Below are 19,138 nucleotides of genomic sequence, written 5' to 3'. Positions count from 1 at the left end.
TGCTCAGCAGTGTGAGGATACACCCCGGTACAATCCTGGAATGTAAATCCATATGTCACAGTCCTGCTGCTACTAACAACATACACAGATGATATACCCCCCCCCCCTATACAGGCTCCTTTATGCTAAGTGGCTGCTCCCCAGTGACCCCCTATCTATATACTAGATGGGAATCTGCCAGGCACAACCATGTATGTGACTCCTGGATTATTTTAGCAATGAATCGATGAACAAAACCCTGGAATCCCCTAGTACTGGTGCCTGTACTCCACAGCCCCACATCCCCTATAATTATCCCCTGCAGCTTGGAGACACTGAACCAGCAGGGGGTGAGAGGAGACCAGTGCAGCCGCGTGTGTGACTATTGTATGAGTCCTGATGTCGCGCCGCGCTCCGCTGAATGTTACACGTTTCAGGGTCCTTGTGTAATGTATGTTTTTAGTTCAGTTTATCCGGGGCTTTGGGATTATCCCAAAAGAGACACTTTCTGGGAATAATGACAGTAAACACCCCTCCTATTGTAAATCCATGTGTACAGGGCTGCGAGTGGCTCCCCTCCGCTCATCCCGCCCGCGTCTTGACATTCCCCCTCTAGTCGGAGTCTCTAAATCCTACTATGATTTTCTGTTGTTGCCCGACTGCTCTAAGCTCAACAGCCTCTCGTGAGTTAATGATACATCTTCCTGGAATCCCGAGATCGGCTGTGACTAAGATGAATGACTAATTCCCCCGGAGCACGAGGCTGGCCCTCTACTATGGAGGACGCACACCGCCGGCCTCTGTGCCCCCTACTATGAAGGACGCACCGCGCTGGCCCCTGCGCCCTCTCCTACAGAGCACGCACAGCGCCGGCCCCTGGGCCCTCTCCTACGGAGCACGCACAGCGCCGGCCCCTGGGCCCTCTCCTACGGAGCGCACACAGCGCCGGCCCCTGGGCCCTCTCCTACGGAGGAAGCAGAGCGCCGGCCCCTGGGCCCTCTCCTACGGAGCACGCACAGCGCCGGCCCCTGGGCCCTCTCCTACGGAGCACGCACAGCGCCGGTCCCTGGGCCCTCTCCTACGGAGGACGCACAGCACCACCCCCTTCGCCCTCTCCTACGGAGCACGCACAGCGCCGGCCCCTGGGCCCTCTCCTACGGAGGACGCATAGCGCCGGCCCCTGGTCCCTCTCCTACGGAGCACGCACAGCGCCGGCCCCTGGTCCCTCTCCTACAGAGCACGCACAGCGCCGGCCCCTGGTCCCTCTCCTACAGAGCACGCACAGCACCGGCCCCTGGGCCCTCTCCTACAGAGCACGCACAGTTCCGGCCCCTCGCCCTCTCCTACAGAGGACGCATAGCGCCGGCCCCTTCGCCCTCTCCTACGGAGGACGCACAGTTCCGGCCCCTTCGCCCTCTCCTACGGAGGACGCACAGTTCCGGCCCCTTCGCCCTCTCCTACGGAGGACGCACAGTTCCGGCCCCTGGGCCCTCTCCTACGGAGGATGCACAGTTCCGGCCCCTGCGCCCTCTCCTACGGAGGACGCTGTGTTCCTCTTCCTGACAGCCTTTTCAATCATCATTACAAAGGCACACTTATCTTATGAATACTGCCGGACTCAATCTATGAGACCGATGTATTTTTCAGCCACGAAATGTCTAAACTTTATTGTTTCTTTTGTACTTTTATTTGTACTGTATGTAGTCATCTGACATAGGGATCTGCTGTCTGGCCTCAACTGAGACTGCAGCAGTCTGACTACAATGGTTGGTTTGTAGTCTGTAACCATGGAGACAAGTGTCTATATAAAATTCTTATCAAGGATTATGGACATCATCGCTTTTAGTCCCTTGAAGCTATAAAGTAAGTCCTGTCCTACACTCCTCCCCGAGACACTAGTCACGTCTCGCGCGTCTCGCACCTCATCGCTATTTCCGTTTTTTCTTTTTTTCCTCCAGTAAATTAATAAATGTCATCATCATGAAGATAAATTATCTTCCTATAAAATCCGGACGCGTTCAGCTATGGAAAGAAAACCCCTGGCCCAAATATCCGCGCCCCCCCCCCCCCCCCCCCCCGCTCTCTTATCTGCAGCTTCTTCCCTTCCCCTTGTAAATTCTTCTGCGAGATCCCAGTTTGCCGGTTTCGCACTTCGCTCCGAGTCTCGGCTGATAAATTGAGAAAGGAAATAAATGAACAATCAAATCTATTTCTCTCTGGCAGAACAGAACCGCAGGAGAACCATGATTTATTTACACAGTGCGCTGGCAATCCACATTGTGAGCGAAATGAGCTCGAAGACTGACACAAAACCGCCAATTTCTCGGCGCGGCGGCAGAGTTTTAGAGAGAAATTAGAGGAGAGAAATACAAGACTTATATTTAGATGGGATTTTAATCCGAACAGCGTTTCCTCAAATACACAATATCCACCTTCTAAATCCTTCTTTCCCTTGTAACCACTAATATACTAGGATTTACCTAAAAGGATTTCACTGCGTGTTAATAGACGTCGTACATTACAACCGGTATTGTGTAATATGGCGACTTTCTCCGGGGGCGCAGCAATGCTTTGGGGTTGGGTTGTGTAGCACCACATGAGTCTACAGATTGCGTCTTCTATTGCAGGTCAGTCCTATTTACTGGCTGCAGTACCGCTCACAGCCTGCGGAGCAGTGTGGCGCTGTTACTGAAGGAGCGGGGTCGTGCTTTTTTTTAGTCCTGGACAAGCTCTTGTCTTTTTTTCTCTGTCTACAGGTCGTGTCTGGTGTAACTGTTACATCATATTAACTTCACTAGTCTGAGCTGCAATACCAGATAGAACCAGCGGACAGAAGAGGCGCTGTTTTCGGAAGACGGCATAATGTATTTCTAACATGGAGAGTTTCACGAAAAAAAAAATTAAAAAAATCTAGCTACTGTTGCCTAGAAACAGTTGCTCTTGTCTAGGGTTGTACTTAAAGGGGGTTTCCAGGCTTTCTGTGGAATATGGGACTGATGGGGTGGGTCATGACAGACTTCTATGTGATTGGCTGAGCTAGAAGTTCATGGCTCCATCTATTCTGTAGGCTTCTTGCATTCAATACGAGGCAACAGCGCCGCTCTCCGTGTAGTGGTCAGACCAGGTTACTACATATCGCCTCCTAATCTTTTGAGCTAAGTTGCAGTGACTCAGTTCAGCCACTACACAGAGAACGGCGCTGTCTGCTTCCTATTCCATCTCATTTTCTCAACCTGTAGTGGGTGCTGGGTGTTGGACCCCAACCAATTAGATATTGTGTTGCTTTCTAATCAGTATTTGGACATTACCTATTTGTATGAAGGATCTATTAACAATAAGCTAATTGTAATGTGTCGTCCTATATTGAGACCTCCAGCATGAAGCTGTGCTCTATGGTTATCCATCTCCCTGCAGCGCCCTCGCAGACAGACTACAGCATTACACAGCATTCATGCTCATTAGTAACACGTCAGGTCCTCCCAGAGTTGATATTAAAATCCAGGACATTGGTTAATCTGATTCAGGATTTTCCTATAATAGATTGGGGGTCATTTACTAAGGGCCCGATTTGCATTTTCCCGACGTGTTACCCGAATATTTCCGATTTGCGCCGATTTTCCCTGTATTGGCCGAACGAAAACCCGACGGATTCAGAAAAACCACTGCATTTAAAAAAAAAAAAGTGTTGCGGAGCTTGCACTTACCTTCACTAGGAATAGGCCGGTGAACTTGAGTGCGTTCCGATGCTCTTCAGCGCAGCAGCGCCACCTGGTGGATGTCGGAGGAACTACCTTAATGAATCCCGGCCGTACCCGAATCCACCGCAGAGAACGCGCCGCTGGATCGCGAATGGACCGGGTAAGTACTTGTGCCCCATTGTGTTGTGCTGAGATGATTTCGAGGCGCTGTCCATGGTGCTGAATCTTGTTCTCTCTTTACCCTTTGTGTGCTGTCACTCATTGCCTTCTCTCATCTCTATAGGAAGAGAAGTTATGACCCGGTCTGCATGAACCTCCAGTCCGATATTCTCAAGTGTTATACAGAAAACCGCCAGGAGCTTCTCAACTGCAGCGACCTCGCCAAAGAGTACCGGAGCTGCGTGCGGGAGGCTCAGAAGGTAAGCTACTCCTAGGGTCACTCTCCATGGGGTTATAGGGGTCTGCCAGCTCCCAAATTATCCTACATGCAAGACCAGCATCCTGTATAAGATTTCCACACTTCGCTCTCCTGGTTTCCATCTTGTTTCGGAGAAAACCGCATTTGCGCCATCTTCCACCACTTTCACAGTGCGCCCCAAATTACACGTGGCCTCCATCGTTAGTGTCAGTGTGATTTTTAATTGTTCCGAAATTCAGATATAATTGTTGTATTTCGATAGATTGGCCATTTTGGGACAATACGATACCTAACATTTTTACGGTTATGTTTGTTTATTTTCATATGCGTTCTACAGAAAGGGTGTTTTTAAATGTATTTACTATGTTTTTAGGACCTCTAGGTTAATTGAACTCTAGGGGGTCTGATCACTTATTTAATATATCTGGCAGATCCTGCTATGAAAGCCACAGGACTATCAATTAGGTTTTTGGAGGTCTTAGCGACTGGTCTGTGCGCCAACTACTTCCTACTCGCACCCAGGATTATACAGGGGGGGCCGCACTCTTGGACGCATGGAGAGGGCTGCATCCATCCTGAACAGCTCCATGATGACATCATAGAAGAGGAAGGTCCTGGCAGGGCAGTAGTTACATACATCCCTATGGAGAGGCTCCAGATATCTGTGTTTGCTCCTTCCTGTACACTGTACACATTATAGACTTGTGATTTATATAATGGTGATGACATCATAGAAGAGGAAGGTCCTGGCAGGGCAGTAGTTACATACATCCCTATGGAGAGGCTCCAGATATCTGTGTTTGCTCCTTCCTGTACACTGTACACATTATAGACTTGTGATTTATATAATGGTGATGACATCATAGAAGAGGAAGGTCCTGGCAGGGCAGTAGTTACCTGCATACTTATGCAGAGGCTCCAGATATATGTGTTTGCTCCTTCTTGTACACTGTACACATTATAGACTTGTGATTTATATAATCGTGATAATGCAGAGAGATGGTGATGACATCATAGAAGAGGAAGGTCCTGGCAGGGCAGTAGTTACATACATCCCTATGGAGAGGCTCCAGATATCTGTGTTTGCTCCTTCCTGTACACTGTACACATTATAGACTTGTGATTTATATAATGGTGATGACATCATAGAAGAGGAAGGTCCTGGCAGGGCAGTAGTTACCTGCATACTTATGCAGAGGCTCCAGATATCTGTGTTTGCTCCTTCTTGTACACTGTACACATTATAGACTTGTGATTTATATAATCGTGATAATGCAGAGAGATGGGGATGATATCATTGAAGAGGAAGGTCCTGGCAGGGCAGTAGTACAGCGCGTCCATTGTAGAGTCTCTACTCTTTACACTGTAACAAAAGCCCAGGAAGAACTTGGATTATAGGCCCATAAGACTGACTGAGGGTCCCCTGTATATCTGGTGTTAGTCGTGTATCTGTGTACCAGTGGGGTAACAAGGAGAGGCAGGGCCCCATAGCGAACTTTGGAATGGGGCCCCATTTAAAAAAAACTATACATACAGTATATACACCATATATACATAAATACAACATATACACACATACATACCAGTATATACACAACATACTCATTTAGAGCATATAAATATCACAAATACCCCCATACAGCATACTCACATCCAATACTCTAGGTGCCGGGGCCCCCTGACACTGTGGGCCCCATAGCAGCTGTTATGGCTGCTACCCCTGTAGTTACGCCCTCGCTGTGTACGGATAATCCCGCCACCTTCTCCCACTCTCCGGGGAGGTCTCCCGACTTGTTCCGGTCACTGCCGTTCTCCGCGGATACAATAGGCAGTAGATCAATTCCTCCTTGAGTGGATCTGTTGGAGGCTTCGCTCCGTCTCTTTGAGTTGTTTTCATGTGCAATTGAGTGCGTCTAATTCTCCTGCCCTCCCTGCACCGCAGACGTCTTCCGCCGCTTCCCTCCTTCAAGGAGATTTTTATTTTTTATTCTGGAAAATCTGAGATTGCCACCCGGGAGTCTTTTCTTTGACTCTTATACTGTGAAAGTGAACGGAGACCAGGATCAGAAAGCTCAGCGATACAAGGATGGAATAAGAATGTGACGATTCTTAAAGGGGTTTCCCGGCTTCATTGACTTTGATGACCGATCAAGTATCATCATTATCAGATCGGTGGGGGTCCTGAGTGTCGGACCCCCACCGATCATATGATTCCTGTGACCTCTGGCAAAGGAGGCCAGAAGCAAAGCTCTGATTTATATTGAAGGCCCGGGCCAAGTAAATTTAGCTTAAAGGGGTTGGCCACTTTTTAATAAATCTCTCCCATTAGACATGTCTCTGCATGTACTGGTGTCTTTGCCTCCTTTGAGAGCTGCAGCCTTTCCCTGATCTCCCCATGCTGCCCTCTGCCCATATATACGCAGCTTCCTCTCTCACTGCTCTGGGACGTCCTCATGGGCTTCTCCCACTGTATCTTTCTTTTCACAGTCCACCCTCACTGACCGATACAGGGAGAGGGGAGTGGGAGGGAACAGGATGGGTCATAACTACAGCTCCTCCTATTCAGCAGAGCTCAGGCATGTAAACATAAATACACAGAGAGTCTGCACACAGCACACAAGTAAGTAACAGGACTGCTGAATCGCTTGATGAACATGAAAGAGTGGCCAACCCCTTTTAAATTCCTTTAAAGTAAATAAGAGCCTAATGGGAAATTCAGAACTTTGTGGCTGTTCAGCCTCGGTGAACCTCAATCATTCTAGAAGATGGGACCACATGGTCCTACTCTTCTTCACCAGACCAGTCATAATCAGAAAGGGTAGTGATCTGACCTGATGATATGAAGTATGCAAGAAACTTGTGAGCTCCACCTAGTGGTGACTAAAGTAAGGCTGAATTAAACTTGTGTCCTATACGAAGCTGCACATCAATTCAGCTACACTCAGACTATAAGACCCGTGTATTTCTGAGCACAACATTTTTATTTCTCTTGTTTTGTGTACAGAATTCAGCAAGACCCTTCCCTTATACAGAATTAGTCTATGCATTACATTTGTCTATGTATTAGCGGTGATTCAACACCAAGGACTTCCAGGGTGTCCCCAATGTGACCTTCCACCTCCAGAACAACCCTGGTGAGAAGGAGTTTATATTACGAACTAAAGTATCAAAAAAGAGGCGGAGAGAGGGAGGAGCTAGACATAACTGCAAGGTCAGACTACACGGGGTGGTTTGTAGTCTGTAACCATGGAGACACTTGTACAAAAATAATAGATCATTAATATGAGACGACTTGCCACCGTCCAGTGCTCTGTGTCCTCTCCATCTTTAGGATGGGTGAAGACCCTAGAGGACGGACCCCCAGGAATACTCCAATGACTTTATCAGACACTCATTTCCCATTTGACACTGTGTAACATAAAGTCTGGGTTGGACCTTTTTTATGTTGCAACTTTTTGGTATTTTTAAAAATTGAATTGGATGAAGGATGATTGAGTGACATCACTTTGTATCAGACATTTAATCCCTTCTCATTCTGTTTGGGAAAAGAAAAATCAATGCCCCCCCCCCCAACCAAAACATAAATTCTTCTGTCAGCGGTTTGGAATCGGATCCATCATGATCAGTCGTGATCCGTTGTATTTCCCACCCATTAATGTCAGCAGTAAATAAATGCAGGAGTGATAGAATCTGCCGTCCAATCTGTCAGCCATGGAGGGCGAAAAATCCAGTGTGTACAGAGTCCTATCCGTGGGTTCTGTGGACGAGTGAGGAATTGAGATTTTGTAGCGTTGATCAGGGGAGCAAAATATAATCCGTATACACAAAATACAGAAAGTCTGAGCACGACACTGGCTGCGGTGCCGGGCGCACCAGAAAGCGGGGCCATGCCCATAGTGTACTGGAATTGACACATTGGGGTAGATTTACTTACCCGGCCCATTCACGATCCAGCGGCGCGTTCTCTGCGGTGGATTCGGGTCTTCCGGATTTACTAAGGTAGTTCCTCCGACGTCCACCAGGTGGCGCTGCTGCGCTGAAGTTCCCCCGAGGCCTGCCGGAATGTCCTGAAATTCACTGGCCTATTCCTAGTGAAGGTAAGCGCGAGTCCCGTGACACTTTTTTTTTTTTTTAAATGCGGCGGTTTTTCCGAATCCGTCGGGTTATAGTTCGGCCACGCCCCCCGATTTCCGTCACGTGCATGCCGGAGCCGATGCGCCACAATCCGATCGCGTGCACCAAAATCCCGGGGCAATTCAGGGAAAATCGGCGCAAATCGGAAATATTCGGGTAACACGTCAGGAAACCGCAAATCGGGCCCTTAGTAAATGACCCCCATTGGGGCAGATTTACTTACCCGATCCTGTCGCGATCCCGATGCATTCTCCGACGAGGATTCGGGTCTGCCGCGATTCACTAAGATCGTGCGCCCGAGTTCCTGCATCCGTCGCTTCCGCGCTGAGGTCCGCCGGAGTTCACCTTCTTCTTCCCGATGCATGTGAATGCTTGATCTTGCTACACAATTCCTTTTTTAAATTCCGCGGTTTGTCTGATTCCGTTGGGTTGTCGGAAGGACGTCCAGGCCCCCGATTTCTTTCGCGTGCAAGCCGCCAGCGATGCGCCAAAATCCAATCGCGTCCACCAAAATCCCGCCGCAATTCGGCGCAAAACAGAAATCGTCGGGTTACCCAACGAAAGTGCGCGGTTCTGACCCTTAGTAAATGAGCCCCATTTTGCTTTATTATACACATATTATATTATGTATCTGTTTTCCTTTGAGTGTTGAGAAGGTTTTGATTCTCCCTACAAGTAACTCGTAGAAGGAATATGTAAATGAGAGCTGACACGATGCGGGGTGGGCAGCGGGTGCCCCTACACGGTATCACAGAGGAGGGGGGGTCCCTGGAGGGGTCCTGCCATCTCGTCTGATGTCTGAGGATCTCTCATTTCCATTAGCATGTCCAGAGAAGCCGCGTTTCCATGATTAAAGTCTTGCGTGAGACCAGCTGCCAGCGACGCTCCCCGCAGAAACGCTCCGAAAAATGAGATGAGAAAATTGTCAGCTTCTGTTAGCGGCGGCGCTGCTCGCCCCGCGCCCCACGGGAACACAACTTACTTCTCTTCCCTTCCTATTTGCTGTTTACCGAGAAGGTCACTGCTTGTCTTTAAATCTTGAAGACTGTAACATCCACTTAGAAAATACATGTTCCCCTGTCAGAGTCTGCGGGGAGGGAGGGGGGATATGTCTTTACCATAGAGAGGCCAATCACAGGCTGCATCCTCCAGACTTACTACTCACAGTAATGGGATTTCAAGTAGGGTAACCCTTACTCCGCGAGCTCTTATGGGAGACTAAACACTGAAGGGAACCTGTCAGCAGGTGTGCAATGCATAAATCATAAAGAATGCAGACAGTGTTATGTATTGTCCCTGGAGCGATGTGTAATCATACCGCTGTGTATGTTGTTAGTAGCTGCAGGACTGTGAAACATGGATTCGTATTACAGGATTGTAGCTTCTGCAAGTGCACTAGGGATGTGTCCTCACACTGCTGTAATCTGTGCGCTCAGTGTTATGTGTTGTCCCTGGAGAGCTATGTAATCCTACATTTGTGCATGTTGTTAGTAGCAGCGGGACTGTGAAACATGGCTTTATGTTCCAGGATGGCTTCTCACTGCTGTGATGTGTGCTCTCTGCACTCAGTGTTATATATTGTCCCTGCATAACTATGTAATCCTACATTGGTGCATGTGGTTAATAGAAGCAGGACTGTGAAACAAGAATTTGTGTTCCAGGATGTCCTCACACTGCTGTGATCTGTGCTCTCTGCACTCAGTGTTATGTATTGTCCCTGGAGAGCTATGTAATCCTACATTTGTGCATGTTGTTAGTAGCAGCGGGACTGTGAAACATGGCTTTATGTTCCAGGATGGCTTCTCACTGCTGTGATGTGTGCTCTCTGCACTCAGTGTTATATATTGTCCCTGCATAACTATGTAATCCTACATTGGTGCATGTGGTTAATAGAAGCAGGACTGTGAAACAAGAATTTGTGTTCCAGGATGTCCTCACACTGCTGTGATCTGTGCTCTCTGCACTCAGTGTTATGTATTGTCCCTGGAGAGCTATGTAATCCTACATTTGTGCATGTTGTTAGTAGCAGCGGGACTGTGAAACATGGCTTTATGTTCCAGGATGGCTTCTCACTGCTGTGATCTGTGCTCTCTGCACTCAGTGTTATATATTGTCCCTGCATAACTATGTAATCCTACATTGGTGCATGTGGTTAATAGAAGCAGGACTGTGAAACAAGAATTTGTGTTCCAGGATGTCCTCACACTGCTGTGATCTGTGCTCTCTGCACTCAGTGTTATGTATTGTCCCTGGAGAGCTATGTAATCCTACATTTGTGCATGTTGTTAGTAGCAGCGGGACTGTGAAACATGGCTTTATGTTCCAGGATGGCTTCTCACTGCTGTGATGTGTGCTCTCTGCACTCAGTGTTATATATTGTCCCTGCATAACTATGTAATCCTACATTGGTGCATGTGGTTAATAGAAGCAGGACTGTGAAACAAGAATTTGTGTTCCAGGATGTCCTCACACTGCTGTGATCTGTGCTCTCTGCACTCAGTGTTATGTATTGTCCCTGGAGAGCTATGTAATCCTACATTTGTGCATGTTGTTAGTAGCAGCGGGACTGTGAAACATGGCTTTATGTTCCAGGATGGCTTCTCACTGCTGTGATGTGTGCTCTCTGCACTCAGTGTTATATATTGTCCCTGCATAACTATGTAATCCTACATTGGTGCATGTGGTTAATAGAAGCAGGACTGTGAAACATGAATTTGTGTTCCAGGATGTCCTCACACTGCTGTGATCTGTGCTCTCTGCACTCAGTGTTATGTATTGTCCCTGGAGAGCTATGTAATCCTACATTTGTGCATGTTGTTAGTAGCAGCGGGACTGTGAAACATGGCTTTATGTTCCAGGATGGCTTCTCACTGCTGTGATGTGTGCTCTCTGCACTCAGTGTTATATATTGTCCCTGCATAACTATGTAATCCTACATTGGTGCATGTGGTTAATAGAAGCAGGACTGTGAAACATGGATTTGTGTTCCAGGATGGCCTCACACTGCTGTGATCTGTGCTCTCTGCGCTCAGTGTTATGTATTGTCCCTGAAAAACTATGTAATCCTACATTTGTGCATGTTGTTAGTAGCAGCGGGACTGTGAAACATGGCTGTATATTCCAGGATGTCCTCACACTGCTGTGCTCTATGCTTTTTTTTCAGCCATTGTCATATATTGTCCCTGGAGAGATTTATAATTAGTCCTTTATGTATGTTCTTAGTAGCAGCAGAACAGTTAAAATGCATTTATTATTCCAGGATTGTAGCTTCTCCAAGTGCACTGGGGGGTCTCCTTACACTGCTGTGCTCTGTGCAGCAAGTGTTAACTATATTGCCAGCGAATGTCCATTTTCCCAGTAGCATCAACACAACTAAATAAAGCATTGCGCTGGTATCTGCAAACATAACACTGTGGCTGTGTCCTCACACTGCTGTGCTCTGTGTTTCTGTTTTGCACTAATTCGCAGCCCATCTCCTCTTTGCACTTGCTGTAGTTTACCAACAATAAACTTTCTGCAAATTGGATATGATAAGAGGGTACGGAGGAGCAGGTTACTGTGGAGAGATTATAGCACAGCAGTGTGAGGGTGGATCGCACCACTGTATTTACAGACTGAACACCAAGCTGATGCATTGAATTACTCCACAGCCCTGAGTAGTTTGCTATAGATTGTACTCAGGGAAGAGGGGGTGGCTTTGGATCAATTCAATGCAGAATGCTAAGAGCACAGCAGTGTGAGGACACCCCCCCAGTGCACTTGGAGAAGCTACAATCCTGGAATATGAATCCATATCTCACAGTCCTGCTACTAACATACAAAAAGTATAATTACACATCTCTACAGGGACAACACCTAAAACTAGCTGCACAGTGCACTTGGAGAAGCTGCAATCCTGCAATATAAATCCATTTATCGGAGTCCTGCTGCTACTAACAACACACACAAAGGTCTGCTAACACATCTTTCTAGTGATAATACATAACACTGACTGCACAGAGCACAGCAGTGTGAGGAATTGCCCCCAGTGTACTTGGAGGAGATACAATCCTGGAATATAAATCCATATATCACAGTCCTGCTGCTACTAACAACATACACAAAGGTCTGATTACACATCTCTCCAGGGACAATACATAACGCTGGCTGCAGTCTGTATGGTCACACCTGCTGACAGGTTCCCTTTAAAATGTAACTGCCCAATGATCTGTCCTATGGACCAGCGATGAACATGTGCGTCACTCCGGCAGCAGTGGAAGTGATAGACTCCGAGCGAGTGCTAGAAAAACTTGCAAAATGTCTCATTTCTGAAATGTAAAGTTATTACCAATATGTCCCCAAAATGCGCGAAGCCTCATGTGTGATCAGCAGTAATTTGCACAAACATTTAGTGCATCATATTTTAGGTTTTGCACCCAAATTTTTACCGTTAGACTTTATTCACACAGAAAGTGTAACCGAGACGAAGTGTTGATTAATAATATTCATCTTCATGTAACAAGTCATCTGTGTAATATCCCAAATATCCAGAGGAACCTCCTAATTATAGGAAAGGAAGGTCATAGGGGAGGAAACCCAGACAGGTCCAGTGTTATAGCAGTTATATTCCTGTACATAGGGGGCAGTATTATAGTAGTTATATACATGTACATAGGGGGCAGTATTATAGCAGTTATATTCCTGTACATAGGGGGCAGTATTATAGTAGTTATATTCTTGTACATAGGGGGCAGTATTATAGTAGTTATATTCTTGTACATAGGGGGCAGTATTATAGTAGTTATATTCCTGTGCATAGGGGGCAGTATTATAGTAGTTATATTCCTGTACATAGGGGGCAGTATTATAGTAGTTATATTCCTGTACATAGGGGCAGTATTATAGTAGTTATATTCTTGTACATAGGGGGCAGTATTATAGTAGTTATATTCTTGTACATAGGGGGCAGTGTTATAGCAGTTATATACATGTACATAGGGGGCAGTATTATAGTAGTTATATTCCTGTGCATAGGGGGCAGTATTATAGCAGTTATATACATGTACATAGGGGGCAGTATTATAGTAGTTATATTCTTGTACATAGGGGGCAGTATTATAGTAGTTATATTCTTGTACATAGGGGGCAGTATTATAGTAGTTATATTCCTGTACATAGGGGGGCAGTATTATAGTAGTTATATTCTTGTACATAGGGGGCAGTATTATAGTAGTTATATTCTTGTACATAGGGGGCAGTATTATAGTAGTTATATTCCTGTGCATAGGGGGCAGTATTATAGTAGTTATATTCCTGTACATAGGGGCAGTATTATAGTAGTTATATTCTTGTACATAGGGGCAGTATTATAGTAGTTATATTCTTGTACATAGGGGGCAGTATTATAGGAGTTATATTCCTGTACATAGGGGGCAGTATTATAGGAGTTATATTCCTGTACATAGGGGACTGTATTATAGTAGTTATATTCTTGTACATAGGGGACAGTATTATAGTAGTTATATTCCTGTGCATAGGGGGCAGTATTATAGTAGTTATATTCTCGTACATAGGGGCAGTATTATAGTAGTTATATTCCTGTACATAGGGGGCAGTATTATAGTAGTTATATTCCTGTACATAGGGGGCAGTATTATAGTAGTTATATTCCTGTACATAGGGGGCAGTATTATAGTAGTTATATTCTTGTACATAGGGGACAGTATTATAGTAGTTATATTCCTGTACATAGGGGGCAGTGTTATAGTAGTTATATTCCTGTACATAGGGGGCAGTATTATAGTAGTTATATTCCTGTACATTGGGGGCAGTATTATAGTAGTTATATTCTTGTACATAGGGGGCAGTATTATAGTAGTTATATTCTTGTACATTGGGGGCAGTATTATAGTAGTTATATTCTTGTACAGAGGGGGCAGTATTATAGTAGTTATATTCTTGTACATAGGGGGCAGTATTATAGTAGTTATATTCTTGTACATAGGGGGCAGTATTATAGTAGTTATATTCTTGTACATAGGGGCAGTATTATAGTAGTTATATTCCTGTACATAGGGGGCAGTATTATAGTAGTTATATTCCTGTACATAGGGGGCAGTATTATAGTAGTTATATTCCTGTACACAGGGGGCAGTATTATAGTAGTTATATTCCTGTACATAGGGGGCAGTATTATAGTAGTTATATTCTTGTACATAGGGGCAGTATTTTAGTAGTTATATTCCTGTACATAGGAGGCAGTATTATAGTAGTTATATTCTTGTACATAGGGGCAGTATTATAATAGTTATATTCTTGTACATTGGGGCAGTATTATAGTAGTTATATTCCTGTACATAGGGGGCAGTATTATAGTAGTTATATTCTTGTACATAGGGGGCAGTATTATAGTAGTTATATTCTTGTACATAGGGGCAGTATTATAATAGTTATATTCTTGTACATTGGGGCAGTATTATAGTAGTTATTTTCCTGTACATAGGGGGCACTATTATAGTAGTTATATTCTTGTACATAGGGGGCACTATTATAGTAGTTATATTCTTGTACATAGGGGCAGTATTCTAGTAGTTATATTCTTGTACATAGGGGGCAGTATTATAGTAGTTATATTCTTGTACATAGGGGGCAGTATTATAGTAGTTATATTCTTGTACATAGGGGGCAGTATTATAGTAGTTATATTCTTGTACATAGGGGGCAGTATTATAGTAGTTATATTCTTGTACATAGGGGGCAGTATTATAGTAGTTATATTCTTGTACATAGGGGGCAGTATTATAGTAGTTATATTCTTGTACATAGGGGGCAGTATTCTAGTAGTTATATTCTTGTACATAGGGGGCAGTATTATAGTAGTTATATTCTTGTACATAGGGGGCAGTATTATAGTAGTTATATTCCTGTACATAGGGGGCAGTATTATAGTAGTTATATTTTTGTACATAGGGGGCAGTATTATAGTAGTTATATTCCTGTACATAGGGGGCGGTATTATAGTAGTTATATTCTTGTACGTAGGGGGCAGTATTATAGTAGTTATATTCTTGTACGTAGGGAGTAGTATTATAGTAGTTATATTCTTGTACATAGGGGGCAGTATTATAGTAGTTATATTCCTGTACATAGGGGGCAGTATTATAGTAGTTATATTCCTGTACATAGGGGGCAGTATTATAGTAGTTATATTCTTGTACATAGGGGGCAGTATTATAGTAGTTATATTCTTGTACATAGGGGACAGTATTATAGTAGTTATATTCTTGTACATAGGGGACAGTCTTTATAGTAGTTATATTCTTGTACATAGGGGGCAGTATTATAGTAGTTATATTCCTGTATAAAGGGGCAGTATTATAGTAGTTATATTCCTGTACATAGTGGGCAGTATTATAGTAGTTATATTCCTGAACATAGGGGGCAGTATTATAGTAGTTATATTCTTGTACATAGGAGGCAGTATTATAGTAGTTATATTCCTGTATATAGGGGGCAGTATTATAGTAGTTATATTCCTGTACACAGGGGGCAGTATTATAGTAGTTATATTCCTGTATATAGGGGGCAGTATTATAGTAGTTATATTCCTGTACACAGGGGGCAGTATTATAGTAGTTATATTCTTGTACATAGGAGGCAGTATTATAGTAGTTATATTCCTGTATATAGGGGGCAGTATTATAGTAGTTATATTACTGTACATAGTGGGCAGTATTATAGTAGTTATATTCCTGTACATAGGGGGCAGTATTATAGTAGTTATATTCTTGTATATAGGGGGCAGTATTATAGTAGTTATATTCTTGTATATAGGGGGCAGTATTATAGTAGTTATATTCTTGTATATAGGGGGCAGTATTATAGTAGTTATATTCTTGTACATAGGGGCAGTATTATAGTAGTTATATTCTTGTACATAGGGGCAGTATTATAGTAGTTATATTCCTGTACATAGTGGGCAGTATTATAGTAGTTATATTCTTGTACATAGGGGGCAGTATTATAGTAGTTATATTCTTGTACATAGGGCCAGTATTATAGTAGTTATATTCTTGTACATAGGGGGCAGTATTATAGTAGTTATATTCTTGTACATAGGGGGCAGTATTATAGTAGTTATATTCTTGTACATAGGGGCAGTATTATAGTAGTTATATTCTTGTACATAGGGGGCAGTATTATAGTAGTTATATTCCTGTACATAGGGGGCAGTATTATAGTAGTTATATTCTTGTACATAGGGGGCAGTATTATAGTAGTTATATTCTTGTACATAGGGGGGAGTATTATAGTAGTAATATTCCTGTACATAGGGGGCAGTATTATAGTAGTTATATTCCTGTATATAGGGGGCAGTATTATAGTAGTTATATTCCTGTACACAGGGGGCAGTATTATAGTAGTTATATTCCTGTACATAGTGGGCAGTATTATAGTAGTTATATTCTTGTACATAGGGGGCAGTATTATAGTAGTTATATTCCTGTACATAGGGGGCAGTATTATAGTAGTTATATTCCTGTACATAGGGGGCAGTATTATAGTAGTTATATTCCTGTACATAGGGGCAGTATTATAGTAGTTATATTCCTGTACATAGGGGGCAGTATTATAGTAGTTATATTCTTGTACATAGGGGGCAGTATTATAGTAGTTATATTCTTGTACATAGGGGGCAGTATTATAGTAGTTATATTACTGTACATAGGGGCAGTATTATAGTAGTTCTATTCTTGTACATAGGGGGCAGTATTATAGTAGTTATATTCCTGTAGACAGGGGGCAGTATTATAGTAGTTATATTCTTGTACATAGGGGGCAGTATTATAGTAGTTATATTCTTGTACACAGGGGGCAGTATTATAGTAATTATATTCTTGTACATAGGGGGCAGTATTATAGTAGTTATATTCTTGTACATAGGGGGCAGTATTATAGTAGTTATATTCTTGTACATAGGGGGCAGTATTATAGCAGTTATATTCTTGTACATAGGAGGCAGTATTATAGTAGTTATATTTCTGTACATAGGGGGCAGTATTATAGTAGTTATATTTCTGTACATAGGGGGCAGTATTATAGTAGTTATATTTCTGTACATAGGGGGCAGTATTATAGTAGTTATATTCCTGTACATAGGGGGCAGTATTATAGTAGTTATATTCTTGTATATAGGGGGCAGTATTATAGTAGTTATATTCTTGTATATAGGGGGCAGTATGTGTTTGTCAGTGTAGCATTGCTGTCCCTGGTGGATCCGGTGATGTGTGGGATGATGGGATTGTGGACGTGTTACATGTTGCCAGGACCAATTAGCGCGGTTACTTTGTGTCTCTTAATGTTGTTGTGGCTGTGGCGCTCGTACATCTTCCTGTGACCATATATCTTTATTACTCTCTAGCACAATGGGATTACCTGTGACTAATAGCTGTGAGTACGCAGGCCCGACGCAGAGGACTGTGTGTACACTGCGGCGCTCACCTCTGTGTAGCCGGGAGCCGGCGCTGCTCTGTAAAGTCATTACATGAATTCATCAGGATGTCGTGTTTGTTGCAGATCTATTTGTGAGGATTAACATTGGTGAAGCTCATGTTTATTTGCTCTATTTATAAGATAAGAATATCCCTTTAAGACTGGTTATAAGATGTAACGCCCCTTTAAATTTCCTTATGTCTCTCCTATTTTGAGATCGGCCTTTTAAACGCTGAAGATTTGCTACATTTGTATCAAACAGAAACAATGTCATGTGAACAGAATCCTCTTCTTTCTGTGACGGCGCTTCCTAAAGCTGCAGGTTTGTTACAGTTGTTTCCAGTCTAAGCAATCAGCGGTATACTTCTCTCTCCACATCTGGTTGTTCTTACAGCTGAGGGTCCGTTACATTTGTTTCCAATTTAGGCAATGGTGTGAGGATACATCTCTCCTCCCTCTCCTAATATGGTACTTATCACAGCTGAGGATTCGTTACAGTTTTTTTTACAATGTCGTGAGCTGAATTGAACACATTTGTGCGTTTCTTATCACAGCTGAGGGTTTGTTACTATTGTCTCCAGGTTAAATAGTATGATCTCTGCAGTCCAGAAAGCAAAATCGCACATTATAACATTGTAACACTATCAGAATGTGATCCTTGTTAGTGGATACAATTGTAACAAACCCTCAGCTGTGAGAAGTATTAGGATTATCTTGCTCTCTTTCTTCCCCCTTGTGTCGGTCTTGACTTCGGATTCTTGCATTCTGTTCATAATGAGAGGAGATCACATGTGGCAGAGGGGGAAGGGTCCTTGTTCTGTAGTGGCGCCCCCTGGATTTATCATTTCAGAACATAATCGCCTAAAATATATTTATACGAAGCCCATGATAATGTCACTGTCCCGGAAGCGTACCGCCTGGATAGCGCTCTGCGCACGTCTGCAGGAATCCCGGAGTGTGGAGCGGGGTCCTGCAGGGATATCCTGGGGGTGTCCTAGATCCCTGGCATTATCAGCGCTGCTCCAGTTACCTGTATCGCCTCACCTTCTGCGCGCGCAGAGCAATTAATCGTGTGCGGACGGCGCCGGGGGCCCCATCATATATAACACGTGTCATGTTAGTTAAGCAGAGCTGGAAGCTGCGGAAACCTCCGACAAATCTTCCCAGAGGGAGAGACATCCATATCCTGGGGGGCCGGCGCGTCCTCGTATATTATCCCCCCCTCCCTGTATATTATAGAGACGTCCTGTATATTATCCCCTCTCCCTGTATATTATAGAGACGTCCTGTATATTATCCCCTCTCCCTGTATATTATAGAGACGTCCTGTATATTATCCCCTCTCCCTGTATATTATAGAGACGTCCTGTATATTATCCCCCCTCTCCCTGTATATTATAGAGACGTCCTGTATATTATCCCCCCTCTCCCTGTATAT

At 44.0% G+C, this 19,138-nt stretch overlaps 1 protein-coding gene across 3 annotated transcripts in view; it reads left to right on the top strand.

Moving 5' to 3' along the window:
• Positions 1 to 19,138, top strand: part of CHCHD6 (coiled-coil-helix-coiled-coil-helix domain containing 6) — a 173,557-nt gene that overhangs the window by 96,430 nt on the left and 57,989 nt on the right. For all 3 annotated transcript variants that reach the window (XM_072127026.1, XM_072127025.1, XM_072127024.1), the window contains one exon: positions 3,961 to 4,096. In XM_072127026.1, coding sequence (XP_071983127.1) covers positions 3,961 to 4,096 — 136 coding nt within the window. The remainder of the gene's footprint in view (positions 1 to 3,960; positions 4,097 to 19,138) is intronic.

Source organism: Engystomops pustulosus, chromosome 10, assembly GCF_040894005.1.
Source record: "Engystomops pustulosus chromosome 10, aEngPut4.maternal, whole genome shotgun sequence".
Classification (NCBI taxonomy): Eukaryota; Metazoa; Chordata; class Amphibia; order Anura; family Leptodactylidae; genus Engystomops; species Engystomops pustulosus.
This window is presented reverse-complemented; position numbering and strand designations above follow the sequence as displayed.